The 19,472-nt window shown below is 38.3% G+C and overlaps 1 protein-coding gene across 1 annotated transcript in view; it reads left to right on the forward strand.

Moving 5' to 3' along the window:
* The window catches only part of LOC134748340 (neural cell adhesion molecule 2-like), a 413,385-nt gene extending 394,598 nt beyond the window's left edge, over nt 1-18,787 (forward strand). The window contains exons 7-18 of the mRNA XM_063683110.1: nt 353-556; nt 992-1,143; nt 5,962-6,109; nt 9,614-9,744; nt 10,116-10,275; nt 13,575-13,678; nt 14,588-14,777; nt 15,403-15,536; nt 16,472-16,655; nt 17,069-17,316; nt 17,833-17,991; nt 18,383-18,787. Of these exons, the coding sequence (XP_063539180.1) occupies nt 353-556; nt 992-1,143; nt 5,962-6,109; nt 9,614-9,744; nt 10,116-10,275; nt 13,575-13,678; nt 14,588-14,777; nt 15,403-15,536; nt 16,472-16,655; nt 17,069-17,316; nt 17,833-17,991; nt 18,383-18,565 (1,997 nt within the window). The 3' untranslated portion in view covers nt 18,566-18,787. The remainder of the gene's footprint in view (nt 1-352; nt 557-991; nt 1,144-5,961; nt 6,110-9,613; nt 9,745-10,115; nt 10,276-13,574; nt 13,679-14,587; nt 14,778-15,402; nt 15,537-16,471; nt 16,656-17,068; nt 17,317-17,832; nt 17,992-18,382) is intronic.
* The last annotated feature ends 685 nt before the right edge of the window (nt 18,788-19,472 follow it).

Consider the following 19,472-nt stretch of genomic DNA (forward strand, 5'->3'; position numbering starts at 1 on the left):
AATTTTTTGGAGACGTATGTTTGTAAGCTCGCACAGTGCCCACAGAGGAATAACATTATATTTTTAATTACAGTCTTGTTTCAAATACAAGTCGAATACAAAAAAAAAACTCGCTTATTCAAACATCATGGAATATTTTCTAGATTCACTACTCTTACTTCACTATCTATTTATGCCTATAATTACGGAAATGTCAAAAGGATTTTTATTATTTTCTAGCTATTATTATATTATTAGTGTTTTGCTTTGGATCTGTATTTTATTAAGCTTATGTTACTAGAATGTTCGTAGCATGTAGTTTTAAAATGAGAGCGTTATTTCGATTGTACGGATTGTACTTTTTAACTCCCAGGCCGTCCCCGACCATGGGTAAAGTGGTTCAGGGATGAAGTGGAACAAGATACGCCGGCGACGCCTCTGGTGAACAACGGGGTCCGCGGGGTGCTCCGCGTAGGGCCTCTGACCAGGGCTGATGTGAGGGCCACACTTACGTGCCGAGCCTCGAATCACCAGCGGGCGCATCCTATTGAAACTACGCTCACGTTAGATATGAATTGTGAGTATTAATTATTCCGCTAGACTTATATTGACCGGGATATGGACCGGGATTACCTTTTGTACTGATTTTGAGCTCCCGATATTTCGACGCAGTTGCATGCATTAAAACGAAAATGAAACCCTAAAAGCAACTAGTAGCCCTAAATATAACTATCTTAAAACTAGCATACATGTTATAAAAAATATATCTTGAAACTAAACTTTAAAACACCTTATGGCTGCGATTAATTACGCAACCCGCAGTGTCAGGGTGAACTGCCGGAACTTATTGACACCCCTCGGCCAAACTCCTCCTTGGTGAAGGCCGCTAGAAGTTCAGTCGGCACGCTCACCACAAAATAATAATAGTGACCCTTATAATGCATTTATATTTGTATCTATTAAGATGTGTTAAATGTAAATGTAATTTTCGTCTGATGTTTTTTTTTTCTAGTTCCTCCTCTAACAGTCCACATCCTGGGCTCGAACCAGCCTCTCTCGGCCAGCAGGCGCTACGACCTCCTCTGCCAGAGTTCAGGGTCAAGACCCCCCGCCTCCATCACCTGGTGGAAAAACGGGCACCGGATTAACAACGCTAAAGAAACGGTAATAAATCACAATTTGACTTAACCTGCTTGAGAATAAGAAGTGCGCTCAAAATTGAATGTTAAAGGCGAAGTCTTTAGGTTTAATTTTGTTTGTAAATTGTGTGCCTACACGTGTACTCTTATAAAATCGTTTCGCTTTATAAAAAACACATTACCTATTTCGGTAGAAGAATAATATTATCATATTTATTATTTTAAGCTATTTCAGCTTTGAGAACGAAATTACTATTTTATTACTTCGCTATGAAAACGATTTTTTCTTACCCAAACCAATACATCCAGCGTCCATCAATTCTGCGTCCTTTTGGAATGCCTTATGCTATAACTGTCCGGGTCCGAGCCGAGGCGACCGACACTTCGTTTTCTATAGAAATCATCTCGCGATCACTCATCCAATTATCATATAAAACGAAGTGCTGTAGCGTTTTTAACGACTTTGGTTCTCAATTTTTTATCGACTAACTTTCTTTTGATTAGTCCCATCCTATCATTGCGCAAGGCTTATCCCACAAGAAAAATACACACTAAATAATTTGTGCTAAGTGGAATGGTCCCTGTGAAAGAACCTTCCAAACTTTCCGGTCCGAGAAACTTCAAAAAGAAAGTCAATTCCACACGAAAGTTGGCCGTAATTCCTTATTGCCTTAATCTTTATTGCGATAAAAGACAAACATCTAGCAGTCAACTTTAGGCGAATAGTGATGTGCAATGTTATTCAAAGGCTCCCTTTTGTAAACTGAGAAAAAATATGAAAATAATATTGTTGTATGAACTCATTGAGTTTGTGAATTGAACAATAATAAATAGGCATTTTAATATTTAATATATTCTAATGAGGCTGTTTTTAGATTCAAATTATTTAAAGTTCTTTCAGGAAATGATAACGGTAAGTAATTAATTTTTCACCTCAGCAGCTCGAACAAGCCAACTTTCGTCACTCCAGGGATTGAAACAAAGTAGCTTTTTAATTTAGTGAAGGCCATGAACTGCCACTTCATACTTTTATTACAATTTTTTTTTCTTTTCTCTTTATTATTCTGTGTAATTCGAAATACATTTTAACCTTTAATATGTTCTCACTACTGAGGTGAAAAATTATGTGTGCAATACGAGAGCAAAGTTATTTTACATCTCGTGTTTTTAAGTCCCTCGCTACGCTCAAGATTCTAACTTAGAATCACTCGGGACTCAAAATAAACACTCGCAAGAAAAATCAACTTTCCTCTCTTGTTGCACTAATAACTATATCTTGAACCTGCCCCTTTGAAATTAATTAAATAATATTCATAATATTCGGCTCGTAAGCTTTTGTCCAATATCTTTCATCTTTCAGTAGATATATGTAGTAATTTTAATTACTAGCTGCTAACTTCTACAGCCCTAGGTCGAAATTTAGGATTTACGGACCGCATCGCCTAGCAAGCATGATGAAAATGAGCATCGAAGTCAAAATCAATATAATTCTTTATTTAAATAGGCCTAGCAATAAGCACTTTTAAATTGTCAAGTTTTACAAATATTAGCTTAATCTAAATATCAGAGCAATTTATTGATGCAGATTATTGTTCTTAAAAACATTGAATTATTATAGCCTCCTAAGACCCAGAAGTATTTGTCTTGTTTTTGGATTTGGAACCCTTAGTTACTCAACAAAAGTTAAAAATAGATTTTGTAATGTACAAAAATTTGTACGCGGGGTCTTCGGAGGATAGATATGTCATCACACAACACTAGTCGCCTTAAAATAAGGCCACGTAGTTGTAATAAATGTAGATTGAATGGGACTGGAGCATTCGGGCCGCTCGAATCGGTCGTAAGGGACCACTCACTGTACTCGACAACTTTGACGTAAGTGACAACGGCGATTCTTCAACAGCTGCTTTCTTATATTACCTTTTTGTACAGTCGCCATCAGATATACCGGGGCGGCCAGGGTGCTCAAAAATATCTGAACACGCACTCTAATACCTTGACAATAGAGGGCGTGTTCAGATATTTGTGAGCACCCTGGCCGCTCCGATATATCTGATGACTGTATAAAAGTATACGCCGAAAAACTTAGGGGTAATCAAGTAAGTAGGTATCGTAAATCTACCCAAGTATTAATATTAGTCCAATTGGGTGGTACTACTATAGTCGACAAGTTCAACACTCGTATTAATACCAATCTTCTTTTTTGTATTGCCTGAGTTTATTTGTGCCTTTTGTGATTGTTTTGCCTTTGAAATGCGATATACAAATAATATTCTCATCCGAACGAAGATCTATGAGTTATTATTGGACCATAATTGGGAGCTTTTGAGCAGTTCGGTGATTTTTGTTACCTAAAAGTATCGAGTCAAATATAATATTTATGTATGTACGGTACAGTCGCCATCAGATATATCGGAGCGGCCGAGGTGCTCAAAATATCAGAACACTCTAACGCCTTGACAATAGAGGCGTGTTCAGATATTTGTGAGCACCTTGGCCGCTCCGATATATCTGATGGCGACTGTACAGAAGTTTTATAACAGTATGTGCTGCCAGTCTCAGCCATACGCATTCTACATGGAATATTTTATAATTAGAAACGACAACGTGGAGTGAACGAAAAGAGGGGAAGCCTTTGCCCAGCAGTGGGATACCAAAACAGGTAGATAAAAAAAATGCACAGTTGTATTAATGATGTTAATGACTAATAGACTAAGCACTATAGTCCCGGAATATCATGATAATAAGAGCAACTAAGCTCGACAGTTATATCGTTATACTATCCTTAATACTATTAGATCCATGCGTCTGGCAGCTTTTCATCGGTCGAAGTCAGAATGACAGGCCAGAAACCTTTTAGTTGGAAAGAAATTCCAAAGTAAGACAAAAGTCGAATTCATATTCAATCGATGTTCATTATCCATATTCTTATGAGGGGATCAATTACTTGAAAACGGATTAGTTCATATTTTTATTTCATGAGTAACTATCGCGGTAACCGAAGACAATATTACTGTAGGTATTTTATAGTTTGCATAAATAAACATTAAATTTAAACTGCATGCTCAGTCAGGATTATACAATATACATTTAATTAGCCATATACGGTAGCCTGATAATAGGACTAAGCGAACTAAATCACGTATTGATTAGTGTTTATGCTTGAGTGATATAATCACCGTTAATCGACGGAATTCCTGCCTAAATTAATTATTAATAGATTCTCCGGATTTCTCTACGTATTTATATTAAGCTGCTTTAGCTGCTTATCCAATTCCGTTGTAATTTAAGGGTAAATTCCCTGATACATTGTATATAATTATGTGGTCTATTTTATAAGACACATTATAAGACTAGTAGTTAGCACACTGTTGCGGGTTATTCCATGCCGCTGAAGACCGCCTTAGGATTTACAAAATGTTATAAGTAGGTAAGTGTGCTAATCTACTTTTTAGTGCGCGCGTGATTCCTATACACGGTGGCTAAAAAATAAGTGCATTCCCCTTGCCAAGGAGGTTTCGGGATTATACTGAGCAACTTTTACTATGGGACCAACCACGAAATCGCGAAAAAAGATTTGGCTGTTTCATACATTTTGGCTGGTCCATTTTCTATGCGAGGGTTAATTTTTTTTTACATATCCTAGCGAGACATATTTATATTCACGTGAAAAAGGTGGTAATACTAGTGAATATAAATAAGATATGTCTCGGGTTAGGCAGTATCGTATAATGGATTTTAAATTCTGAACACTTAGCTAGTCCAGTTAGCTACTGCAGCTAGCTTCCGTTTTACGAAAGCGACTTAGACCTAGCTGGCTGCAGTGGCTAACAGAAGTCATTAACCATTCTCCATTTTGTCATCATCTGTCCCATACACCGTTGATTACGGCGCAAATGTCCACATCGAATAATCCCCAAGTTTATGCCGTTCTCTCCACGCTTGACCCGATCGTTGTCAGCGTAACGTATTTCTCTATTGATGAGAATGTATGCCCGGGCCCCTAGCTGTAGGATATAACGATACGGGCAGATAATGAACTATGACAGAAATGTCTCAGTAAAAGCTATTGTAAGAGTCAATATGCTCGGCCTTTTGATGATGTGAATCTTTTTGTGTGAAATGGATTTGCTTTGTACAATCGGTGAGGTCTGTTGGACGTTTGATGTTAATAAAAGTTTTGTTATACAAAATCGGTATACAATATCACGTTAAAGTTAAGCCTTTAATAGTGATTTATTGTAAAATATGACAATAGGCAAACTTCTTAATGACTTGCGTCAATGTGGCTTTGCCTTATAATTGTGAAACATGGTGATATAATAGTATAATAGTTAAGTTAGTAGAGGGTATATACCCATACTAACAAAATAAGATAAGTTTTAGGCATGCGTTACGTAGCCATAGTATAACTGACTTATGCCAAACTAATTTTGAGGAAGTTAAGGACAAAAATTTACCTATTTAACTGTACTTGCAATATTTTTGCACCATATAAGTACAAACTAGACGCAACCGTGAGTAATATCAAATAAATATCAAATCCAAACCCGATTTTACCTACCGTAGGGTAAACTCGCATTATTTGGTGACACGCCTAATTCGGTGATACAAGTTTTGAAGCATGACACCAAGGAAAGCTAGTGAATTAGGGCCATTTAAATGGGCCTCACGACAAAGCCGCCGAAGCCGTGAAGCCGTGATGAGGTCCCATTTAAAGGCCCTAATTCACTAGCTTGCCTGGGTGTCATGCTTCAAAACTTGTATCACCGAATTAGGCGTGTCACCAAATAATGCCAGTGTATACAACATGATGATAACCGTGTTCGTAATTTGTCAACAGTTGTCAACGGATGGCAATACAACGACGTCAACTGTTTCACTGTTGCCGAGCAAGGCAGACGCGGGTGCGAGGCTTGCATGCCGCGCCTCAAATCCGGCTATGCCGCAAATCCCCTCGCTTGAAGACGGCTGGACGTTAGATATACAGTGTAAGTACTTGTAGCATTCAAACATCTGGCTTCTCAGTGTGTATTTGAGACGAGGGCGCGACTGGTACAAATATTTCCTGTCGTGCGGTCAACGCAGCTATACCGCAGATCCGTTACATATATGATGATGTCTAACAGTGTAAGTACTCGTAGGAATCAAACATCTGACTGCTCGGTGAGTATTTGACGTGAGCGTAACTCGCGCGAGACTTTCCTGCTGCGCGGCCAATACCGCAGATGCCCTCACTTGAAGACGAATAGACATATAATGTGAGTGCCGGGAATCAGTCAAACATCTCACAGCTCAGTGTGTGAGACGAGGGTGCTACTAGCGCGAGATTTTCCTGTCGTGCAGCCAACGCAGCTATTTCGCAGATGCACTTGCTTGAAGAAGGTTGGACGTTAGATATACAGTTAAATTGTATCCTAATGCTGCTAGTAATTTATGGGAGCACTTCGTCAGTATTAAAAAGAATAATTATTAAAATATATTTAATTATCGAATTTAAACTGTTGTGAGACATACTAACATTAAATAATTTTACGGTTTAGACTCACAACAACAACAAACATGTCGCGCGAGTGACTAAAAACAAGTGAATCTAAACCGTAAAATTACTTAATAATATATTTAATTATATTTAAACAACGCATTATTGCCTTATAACTTATTGTGTTTTTCCAATCATGCCACTGCATCGTGCAATGGCATTTAATTAAAATCGCGGTAATGACATCAAACCTATGCGCCATCATTATTTTAATAATGAAATTTCGTTCAGTTTTAATATTATTTGGTTGAAATGTCTCAACATAATAAAGCATTTTATGTATCTGTTAATGAATCAATTTTCGATAATTGGACGAACATGTTTACGCTGTAGGTACTGAGTTACTGACACTATATACAATACTGCCACACCACGACAGGTAATTTTACTCACATAATAGTTCTGTGTTAATTAGCGATAAAGAAGCAAATATTAATTGATATTGTCTTCGGTTACCGCGATAGTTACTCATGAAATAAACCTATGAAATCGGATTATATCGCGTATATTGAATTTAGTATACATCCAGACGTTTCGAACCATTTACAGCGTTCGTGGTTAACGGGTGACTGAGGAAAAACTACAATGTGCAAAACCACTCACATACAAAAATAATGAACCATAATCAACTATAAAATTTAAAGCTGGTTATACATGCAAACCTTATGAATGATTTTTCTTCTCTTCGCGATTTCTGCAAATAACTTGTGCGCGCACCAAATTTGTTTCAACTCCAAATGGTACTCGCTACCGAGGCTCTTACATAGATACATTTATCTATATTTTGTTTTTATTATTTTCCAGTATTATTTCCAGCTTTTGATTCGTGAGAAAATCAAAAGCCGTGCCTTTATAATACCTCTGTAAAATATGTAAATCAAAGCGCTTAAACAATATGTATGAGTACCTATATCAGCTTATTTTATATTCGAGGTATGTTTTTATCCCTGCTCTTGAAAGCAATATACGTTTTATTTTGTATATGGCTCCACAAAAGAACGATAACGAGGTACTTTAATATTATTTATATATAAAAGCCTATTGTATTATAAAAACCTTTGTACTAAAGAAATTTCTATACTTAGTAAAGGAATATCTCTATTGATCAATTACATGTACCAAATGTAATTTTTTTACCTCAATTTATATTTTTATTTTTTATTTGACATGTGTCTATTTTCTTTTTGTGTCTAAATTATTTATTGATTGGTACTTTGTAGTACTATATTATAATTGTTTTTATTTTTTATTAATATTGACATTGTATGATTTGTTATTTGAATATTTTGACATGACTAATATATTTTGATAGATATATATAATATTGTATATTAACTACTCCTAAACAAAAATACTTATAAGTAAATTGTAATTGAATCATTTGCTTTGTATCCGACGATCGCTATAGAACAAGTATTTGCTTAATTTAACCTCTTACAATAACAACGAACATTGTATTGCAAAATAAATAAACTAAACTAAACTATATATACCTGGAGGCTTATTTAAATTTAAAAACCGATATTGATATATTATTAAAATGTTCATCTCGCCTGCATTTGTATAGGTAGTGGCGCGAAAGAGACTGAAATAATTAGTGCAATAAATAATATTTGCTAGATATGCAATACACACATGAAATTTTATTACGAGTAACTACACATTTTACTTACTTCGTCTGCATGGAATGATGATGATGATTGATAAATAAAAATATAAAAAAAAAACATTTATTTAGGACGATACAATCCATATTTTGTTAGTTACAAATATTTGATGAAAACTATCCTACATATCCCCGGTCCTCAAAATATGCCCATTACCAAATTTCATCTAAATCGGCTCAAGAGATTAAAGACAGACAGACAGAGTTACATATTACATATTAGTTTGGTTTACATTTATAATATTATATTAGTTTGGATTATAATTAGGGTGAACGGTATCTTCTTTACTTACTTGGGGATCCCAACTTTTGTAGACCTGTATTTTTAATAGGGATAAACCATTCTTATACTGTCCTCTAAAACGCCAACAACTATTATGCTAAATTGTGACGTTTTCAACTAAAAGGTACCACATTGTTTTGTTTCTTTTTATTCTTATTTGTTTACATGCAATAACCGTTAATAATTTAACTAAATATTTAGATAGTAATTATAAGTTCAGATTTAGCTATTAAGGAAATAATTTGCATGACTTATTAAAGTCTGAATGTACGCTCATTTAACCATTGTAACACCACAATTGTACTACATTTAAAGCAAATAAATTACTATTACTATATTACTATTACTATTGTCGCTTGTCGATAAGGTTGATTTCGAATTGAAGCTATATGAAAATAGCGCCTTATTGACAACCGACAATAAGTACCCATTTGGTTGAAAATGGCACAATTTAAGGACACAACGCAACACACACAACGAAAAATAAAGTCGGTACTTGCTCTGTGTTGGTGTGTGATGCTGATGAGTTTATAAGTATAATATTACTTTAAATGTGGGCGTAGATGTTTAGTAAGGGGCAGTTTCATCATCATCATTAACTTAAGAGTTATTCTCTTGTCGGTGGAGTATCTTCCAGCTTTCCCTATCCTGCGCCAGCTCTTTGACTTTTTGATACACGACCCCTACTTTTTCTTTCACTTGATCTAAAAAGCTGCGTCTGGGTTTTCCTCTACCCCGCTTGCATCCGCCTCTCCGGGATAGTTTTAAAGAAGTAGTCATGTCGTATTAAGTGTCTAATCATCTTTCCGCGTCTATTTGCAATAGTGTTCAGAATAGCTCTTCTTTCACTCACTCTTTTTAGCACCTCCTCATTCTTTATCCTGTCTCTCCAACTAATGCCTTCTATTCGCCTCCAGAACCACATTTCAAATGCAGGGGCAGTTTAAAAATGGTTTATTGGTTTCTTGCTTGTTCGTAAAATAATACTAGTTGAACATCAACAGATATCCCGGAGACCACAGTTCGATTGGGCACCAATCTCGATCCTACTAACATCAGGGAAGGGTCGGATGTCTACTTCGACTGCATCATTAGGGCGCACCCCTATGTCTACAAAGTTGAATGGAGGCATAATGTGAGTACCTGCGGATCATCCCATTTCTTAAGGTACCGTTCGGATTCAGACTACACCAACAGCTGATGCAGTATTGCAGCACGACATTACCGCCGATTGCATGCTGCCGCAAATGTCTAAAATCCGGACAGTAACATCAATTTTGACATTTGCGGCAGTAATGTCGCGCTGCAATACTGCAGTAAATTTCTGCAGAAAACGTCAAGAAGGTCATTTTATTGAGACATTTATATGAAATTTGACGTTTTCTTCAGTAATGCAGTCGTAGCCAACACATTTTTATATACAGCTGACTTGTCTTGTCTGCCAACAAATCACATGCTTTGTCATAAATCCTATGTCACTTAAAGCATATTTCTTTTTTTTACTAGGGAAAAACGTTGCTCCACAATATCGGGCAAGGCATCATCATCAGCAACCACTCGCTGGTGCTGCAGGGCGTTGGGAGAAGAACTGCTGGCAACTATACGTGTGTCGGCTTCAATGCGGAGGGCGATGGCGAGAGCAAGCCCTTTTCCTTGGACGTGCTTTGTAAGTCGTGTATTGGCTTTATTGCACCTAAATATCACAACAACTTAGTCTCTAAATACCTAAGGGCGTTCCCTAGCTGGCGCCTTTGCACGGAGCGGGTGAGCGGGTCAACAAAAAACAGTATGAGCAACGCTTACTGGCGCGGACGCGTGCGACGGATTTTACCTACAATGGCACCCGCCTGCGTGCGCCCGCTCCCTAAACCCGCGCCAGCTAGCTGATGCCCTAAATATCAAATTGTTACCTTCTGTTGATGGCTGAATGTCATAATGATTTTAATTCATAACGTCTAAATCTCAAATTACCTCGTTATTATCGTTTGCCTCCTATTTCATAAAAAAAAAACCTAACTGTTAAGAAACCGTTTCTACAAAATTGCCAATAGGACTTTTTTTTAATACAATTCCTTTCTTGAAGTATATTAATTATTACTTAATAATCATATTTTATTTAATATATCTGACAAGCGTTTTAATTTTTACGATCCAATAATACAATGGAACAATCAAACCTGCGTGCAATAATATTCAGGATGCTATTTTGGATTTTTCTCACACGTTCTAAGAGCAAGGCTATTTTTTTTTAATACGATGAACCGTCAACGATAACAGCATTTGAATCATTAAAACTTTAAACGCAATTATCTCGAAACTCATATTTTAAAGTTACATGGCAGCGCATTATCTCGTGAAATCCGTCCGACACAAGATGACTCGACTCAAGATCTTATCAAAACCATATACTCTTTCATCTGTGGCTTGTCAAACATGTGCTATTTAAATAGTGACCTTGAAGTTCAAATTATGAATTTAATATTGCGCAAAAACGGTTCGGGTCTCGCCACAGATAAAATGATATCATATATTTACAGTTCATTCAAACATGCAAGTTATGGGTTAAAAACATATATGTACTTAAAACTAAGATAATACTAATCACTAAATCAATTAATATGAATAGTTGTGGGCGTGGATATTGATTCTAGGTAGCGGGCTGCTGTGGCTAGGAATTTATCGGTTCTGATTGTGAGAATATGTCAAGAGTGGGATTATGTATATCAAATTGTTTGAAACAGAATCGGCCTCCAGTTCGCCTCTGAATGGCAGTTTAAATGCTGAAAGGACTGTGTAAGCTCTTTTGAGGCGTTTGTGCTCATTCAAAGCGGCGAACGTATTTGTGAAATCCTTAATGCAGGTTATTTCGACGTGTTTGCGTTGGGCCCGTTTCTCGAACGATATTAGACTAATATTATTAGTCCACGACCTGTCACATCGTATGGGTTACCATGGCAACACACTAATAATATTAGACCAATACCGTTCAAGAAATGGGCCCATATACCTGTTTAAACTGTTTGTTTCCGCGGCCGCTGCTATTTGTGACCATCTGAGGAATGGCATAAACGTATCTACAGGCCAAATTCTAACGTAAACTGATATCAGAATGACATCTAACTGATATCATTCAGTTTAAAAATATAATAATCCTGCATTTCGCTCATACTTGTCTGTACATGTAATGGAGCGGGCGAGACGCACGATAACTAAGTAATATGATTCAAATACCAGTCTGATCAATCAATCAATCTTTATGTAGAATGGCTCCATCGATACTGTCGATGATTTCGCCAACGTCAAAGTGGGATCCACGTGGGATCGTGTTATATTTCTTCAATCTTGATGTAAATCAGCCAGTGTACGGTAAAAGTATAAATAATACAATTATGGCCTCTAGGGCTCTATCCAGATACGGTTAGAGGTAGAAATACCAAATGCTCTTAGAGCACGACGTTGTTCGGTAGTTGTGATATGAGCTCTTGTATAGCGATAGCGACTATACAAGGGCCACGTGGAGCTACTTGGCGTTGACGCCAAAACGGTGGATAAACTCGTATCTAGATTAATTCTTCATTATCCGCACACGTCTTCATTAGTTTACTGCATAATAAGCTATCAGTATTACACTTCAAACAACGTTAATGAGCAAACACAAAAAAATAATCCCGACTCGATGTCTCCAAGATGGCGGTCGTCAAGCAACTCACCAGTCTGACCTGATGTCACTAATGTCAGTGTACGTTCGAATTGACGTATTTAGTCAGAAACATGTAAAATTTTAAGGTACACGTATTGGAAAAAAAATATTTTCAATAAATTGCACCTTTAGTCTAGGATCATTGTAATAGGTATAACTATTTAAGAATTTAAATTATCATTCAAACTTTAATTGTAACTTATCCGTCAAACTATGTTGTTTTGGTTAGCGGTTATATATGCGTCATAACAAATAATTCGTATTTTGGTTTTATTTAGGTTCTTACAATAAAGGTTATGAAAAGAAGGAAAAAAAATTAAATACTTCGTCTAGATTTAAAAATAATATTCACTTAATTATTTATATCCCGGTAATTGAGCTTGTTTAATAAAAACACGTTTTTCCGCCATTTATTTCAATCCCTTGTTCAAACAAATATCAGCCTTCATTTTCCTTATATTTAATATTTTCCTATTCCATTCCGTCTTTTTTATCAAATCTTAATTTATCATACAAAAGGCACACTTAATAATGATATTGAACCAGTAAATTATTTGGGCAAAGCCATTGACGTATACAACATAATATATACAAGTAGTTATAGACGCGCCACCGAGCGACCGGTGGTAAGAGAAAGAATATTCATATAAAATTTGGGCAGCATAGGATTTTTTCTCTTTCACTCTTATAAATTTCGGTATTTCGCCATCGCCTCCTACCTATGATGCCACCATGAAGTTATACCCTAAAATCTAAATCCGTGGATGCCACCCGGTCGGTGCCGGACAAAGCATGGCACTATTTTCTCTTTCCTCTTACAGGAATCGCAATAAGACTATCTTTCTCTATCAAAGAGTGTCAGGCCCTTGGGGCAAAGCAGATAAGTACAAATTTTCTTTGATTTTACTACCCCCACCATTTTCGCGCTTGTCATCATATTTTTTTTTTCAGGACATCATACTAAATGGCATTTACTGAGTAAATGCCAAATAAACCTATATCTGAGATGACATGAGCGAAAATCGATTTTTAGAAGACTTCTAGACAAAATACCGCCTTAAACATTGGACCATTAGACCCTAAACACATGTAAAATTTTACAAATTCAACGCTGCAAAATTCTCTTAATTTTTGAGTTGGCACCGTTGGCACAAATGAGTAGCACGTTGTATTTGGCGGAAATGCAAAAGAAATATTATTGCAGATATAATAAATTTATATTCTGCGTGTTCACGTAATATTTACGGTATATAATCTGTCAACAGACGCACCGACGTGTCGCAGCTCACAGCAGAGGGTGCACGGAGTAGCGAAGCAAGAACGAGCACACATCACGTGCCACGTTGACGCCAATCCGTCTGACGTGACTGTAAGTAACTAGTTAACTACATATCAGAGGGGCTACCGCGAAAACCGAAATTCGCAAATTGCGGTGATCTTTCTCTTTTACTCCAATGAAGGCGTAATTAGAGTGACAGAGACGGGGATGCCCGCAATTTGCGAACTTCGAATTTGCGGTTATAGCCCCGATATCAGACTCGCTACCTCACACGGCGCGATTCGGGAAATGAATTAGATTCACTAGATATGAAATAGTAAAGATATGTGTCATTCAACAGCAAAAGGTACCTTATGGCGGCTGGCGCTTACGTCGCATAGCGTCGCAAATTATTGCGGCGCTATGCGATGTAAGCGCCATCCAATATATATTGATTGGAGCGGCGTTAATAATAGCGTAAACGCCAACCCGTGGGACGTCACATATCTTTACTATTTCATATAGTGAATCTCTGATTCATTTCCCGAATCGCGCCGATAGTTCCACAGAATAGCGATGCGGTAAGTTCCATGTAGCCAATAATGAACGTGACAGGATGTCAACAGACGAGCTTATAGTGCAGGACCGTAAAGGACCTGTAAAGTTATAAACTGTAATAGATGTCATATACGAAAGAAAAAGTGAACAAGGCGTCCGATATTAGGATGGCGTAAGCCTTTAAGAGATTGCATATACGCAACAAACTTCAACCCATACGCCACTGGACCCCTGGGTCACTTTTTATTTTGTAGATGACATTTATTTTAGTTTTTAAAATAGTAGTGTTTCTGCTTGAAGTAACACAAATTGAAATATTTTCATGCATACATATTTCAAGTACTAAAAAAAAATTATTACTAATACTAGAACATTATGGGTGCAATATGCTGTTCCGAAGAGTCAATAAAAACTGTATTTTCCCAGCTATTGTAACGAATTAATTTCTTTCTTCCACTCCAGTTTCGTTGGACCTTCAACAACACGGCAAACAGCAACGAAGTGAGCGACTCTTACGTGTCTCGCGCCGGCACTAGCTCGACGGTCACGTACACGCCCCATACGGAGATGGACTACGGCACTCTACTCTGTTGGGCGCATAACAGGATTGGGAAACAGAGGGTACCGTGTGTCTACCATATCATTGCTGCTGGTAAGTTCTTTATTTTCAGCGTGTACATAAGTGTATGTAATGGTTAGGAAATGTTCATCCAAAATCTCCTGTTTTGCTGCGTTTCTTTTATTGGGGGCTGGTCATCCACCCATCTGGTCGGATGTCTGTTACGCTTCAACTTTTATTTACATGTACAAAATTATTCTTTGAATGATAAGTTGTTGAATTGGACAACATTATCCAAATGAATGTGGAACCCCGAGGGGATCCGCAAGAGTGGCTTGCCTTCATTGGCTGTCCAGAAAAATGTTATTAGAGCTATAATTGAAGGATTGAGAAACATCCAAAACGTCCATTACGGTACTCCATAATGATATGACTGACCAGCAGCCTGAAAAGCCTGGATCAAGATCCTGGGCAAAATTCAGATACTTTTAATAAGCGACTTTGCATAGGATGATGGTGATGATGAAAATTTCATCTCAATCGGTTTAAGCGTGAAAAGGTACCCGACTGACAGTGAGTTCTCATATTCAAGATCATGATCAGCCCTGGTTATTTTCCCAAACCAGACGTAAAACTGTTAAAGTCATCGTTGGTGGTGCTTGTAATCTAATATTACTAATAGACAAAGAGGATACTGATAAACATTTTTTGTGTGCAGGGCGGCCAGACCAAGTGCACAACTGCACGGTGGTGAACGCGTCGCTCACGTCGTTCGGAGTCCGCTGCATGGAAGGCTTTAATGGCGGCATGCCGCAGTCCTTCCTCCTGGAAGTCCGGGAGATCGTCACACAAGTGAGTTACTAAGGATTGATTTTTATCAAGTCAAGCGGACCCAAAGCTCCCATTAGCCGTGTCAAAAAAAACCCGGGACAACGCGAGGAAGGTGATGATAAATAAATAAAAATAAATAAATAAAATAAAATTTAAAATAAAATTTATACGACATTCTTACACAGATTGACTAAGTCCCACGGTAAGCCCAAGGAGGCTTGTGTTATGGGTACTCAGACAACGATATATATAATATATAAATACATAAATACATAGAAAACACCCATGACTCAGGAACAAACATTTGTGCTCATCACACAAATAAATGCCAGCGGCGGTGAATTTTTCCATTAATACTTTAATATAAAGTTGTACATAGGATTGTTCTGTGCTTTTGGTCTTTCATTGTCAGACAGAGTAAGTTTGGGCTTGGTCTTTCGCTTGACTTAGATCTTGATCTTTTGTAGGAATGGCTTTTTGCTGTTAGCGCACTTCGTTCTCTCAAACTCGATTAATTTGAAGTTTTTTGCAGCAATGCTGTTAGCAACAATGCTAAGCTATGATGAAATGTGAATTTTAATGTCGATTTCCAGGATAATTGCCATTTCTTGCAGCAAATGTAGTCTACAGCAATGCTTCGCTGCAATGTTACAATTAGGACCTTTTGACAGCTATTGTTACCTTCAAACTGCTTTGAATCCACCCAAAGAGTTACCCTAAATAACAAAAAAACAAACACTAACAACTGACTTTACCAATTTCACCATAGACATCCTAATACAGTTTGGCAAGAGTCGTTTGTCGGTGGAGCATAGGCAGAGATAATCATACTCTCTTTTTTATGCTAAGTACCTAGTAATTAAACCCAAAAAGAGGTTTGAGTATAGTTTTTTATCCTACTATTACTGACAAAACTTCTTTGTCAGACTAATGAACAATGAATTTATTCCCATCAGCAAATCGTGGCGAACGTGTCCAGCGCCGTCCCTCGCTTCACAGCCGTGGGTCTCCAGCCCGGCCGTACGTACGCCACGGCGGTGCTGGCGTATAATGCCAAGGGGAGGGGCGAGCCGTTCCCGCTCCGTGCTGGGACGCTGCGCCCGCCGGAGAAGCATCATGTTCATGACAAGAGCTTACAAGGTATGTATGTCTTTATAAGGCAAAAGGAATACATTTCCCGTTATTATCTAGTACTTTACAAGGTGATAGAGTTAATTGTTGCGTAACTTCTGAAACCCTTAAGCCCGTTAAAGGGTTAAATCAGTAAGGAAATGTGTTCAGTATCTTGAATGCTCATGACAACTTGAAGGATATTTTTTCATTTGATCAGGCATGAGTGTTGGACATAATCAAGCGTTGATTGCGTTGAATCGTTGATTCAACGATACCAAATACAATGATCAACAGAATTTTCCGTTCCACTGGTATGATAATTCTTCTTTGTTGGCATTAAATTTTGATTACATTTTCACATATTACTGCGTAAAACAAACCGGCACAACGACGAGTTATCCCAAGAAATTAAACAGTTTAACAACTCCCTAATTTCGCAGACTTACCCCGAACCGCCTTTCAAATGTCCGGCACCATGTCAGCGGCCGTGGGCGGTGGCGGCGTGCTCATGGTCGTCATAGTTCTCTTCATGATCGCCGTGCGGCAGCGCTGCGCCAAGCGCAAGCCGCGCTCTGCGCCCGCGCCGACGTCACAACCCGCGTCGCCAGACAAGCTGAGAGAGAAGGACGATAGCGAGAGCGATGATAGGAACCCGGATATTATACCTTCGGATACTGATCAGATGCAGGTAAGTTCAAAATTCAAATTTAAAATATATTTATTTTAAGAAATTTGCATTCCAAGAGTACAGTGATCCCCACACACTAGGCTTAGCCTATAACGTGGGAATTGTAAAGAAATACCGAATACCGAATACATGGCAAGTAATTAAAAAAAAGGTTTAAAAATAGAAGTGCAAAGAGCTTCACAACTTGCATCACCAGACGAGTTCAGAATACCTACCGACCTGATGCATGTCCAGAATGAAAAAGTTGATTGGTTGAGCCTTGATACAGTACAAAAAACTAAATCATGCTGAAGAAGAAATGTATAATTGATATATTATGAAAATTTTTAACAGCTGGCTATCTTTTAGGTCTCATCCTACTGTTTTTCCTGATAAATCTCTGATCTGATTGCTCTTTCGAATCCTAAATGAAAACTAGAACTTCATAGAACGTTAATCTTCTACCGGAGATCTAAGTCTTATCTAACAGACTTCCTGTAACCGTTTCTGTAGATATCACCTCTCATCTTACCACAGATGGACTACTACCGGCAGCAGCAGGTTTCAACGATATCCCCACCGCTGGGCAACCGCGGGCCACGGGGCAGCGTGGCCGGCGTCCGCGGGGGTTTGCCCGGATATTGCCCGCTCCGCACCGCACCTCCACCCTCGCACCCACCCATGCACGAGTCCGGGGTAAGTAATAGAGGTGCTCTGCTGGCATCTGCCAAATTGGCAACAAGCTGGTATCCGCAAAGCTCTCCCTGGATATTAAATACAAGTTAATTTCAAGATCTGGCACCAAATTTTAGTAGTAACTTCAAGGGTCTCTTACGCATTTTCTAGTATATGAGAATAGAAAAAGCCAGTAGCATAACTGTAGATAGTTACACAAGATTGATAAAAGTTTAAAATATTCTGCTACTATGACTGAAATATCCAGGCGTGCACAACGTGCTCTGAGGAATTGTATGGGAACTCCTGCTTCCTCTGCTCGAAAATACAGACAGCTCGTGCTTGGAGCTTCTGTGACCCTCGGGTTAGCGATATCATGTGCCCAACATTCTACAATCTGTTCCCATTTCAGACCGCGCCATCCGGCATCCCGCCGCCCGCACGCTTCGCGTCCGGCTCTTGCACGCTCCCCCGCGGCACCACGCTCGCCCCCGAACGCTGCGGCATCCCGCTGCAGCACCTCCGCACGCTGCCGCGGCCGCTGCCCGCCCCCGCGCCCCTGCCGCGGGTCATCCCCCGCGACACTCCGCTCTGACAAACAACGCAGCTGTAGGACATGTAAATAATTAAGTGAGTGCTCAAGACTTTTGTTTCGTTCTGGTGACAAATTTAGATTTAAGATCGGTTTTATAATCAATAAAGATTTTGAGTGCTGCAATGTCTTTGAAGCCAACACGTCGAACAGGGAAAAGTGGAATGTAAAGACAAGGAAGACATACCCCACCATCAGATGGGAATAATAATTGCCAAGGAGAGAGAGAGAGAGTTTGGTTCTTGAAGAACGTAAGAATGCATTCCCAGAATATTATTTAGTTTTATAATTATAGATGTTCCAAAATATTACATTTCGCCGATGTTTTGTATGCCGTAATTGAATTTGTTCGAATGCATTTTTTCCAAATAACTTTTGAAGAGGATAGACTGTTTTACGGATTTTGAATAAAAACGCTTTCGGTAAAATAAAAAGCGGGATTTTATGCGGAAACCGAAACCGAAGGTTTTGGTTTGACTCAGTTACGGCCAAAACCGAAACTTTCTTACTTAAAATTCGTTAAAAAAGTGTCGGTGGCCTGTTTTTTAGAAATATGAACAATTAGACACTAAATAAAAAATACTAATTAGAATTCACTTATCCAACGCCATCCGAAAATACATTACTGTAAGTGTCGGCGCGGCCGAAGGTTCGGTTTCGGCTAAAAACTGCCGAACCTTTCGGTAACGTAATTTTTATACCGAAACCGAAAACAAAACTTTGACAACGTCATTGCGTATTCAAGAATGATGTTTGACCCGCAGGATTAAAATGCACGGAGATTCCGTAACTTTTCATAACATTACCTAAAACAAAACACACATTAGCTAATGTTACAGAAACATTTAAAATCTAGAATTGTCACTTTTCATGGACGAAATGCTACGAGTATTACCGAAACGAAAAGGTG

The sequence above is a fragment of the Cydia strobilella genome, chromosome 16 (genome assembly GCF_947568885.1).
Source record: "Cydia strobilella chromosome 16, ilCydStro3.1, whole genome shotgun sequence".
Taxonomy (NCBI): domain Eukaryota; kingdom Metazoa; phylum Arthropoda; class Insecta; order Lepidoptera; family Tortricidae; genus Cydia; species Cydia strobilella.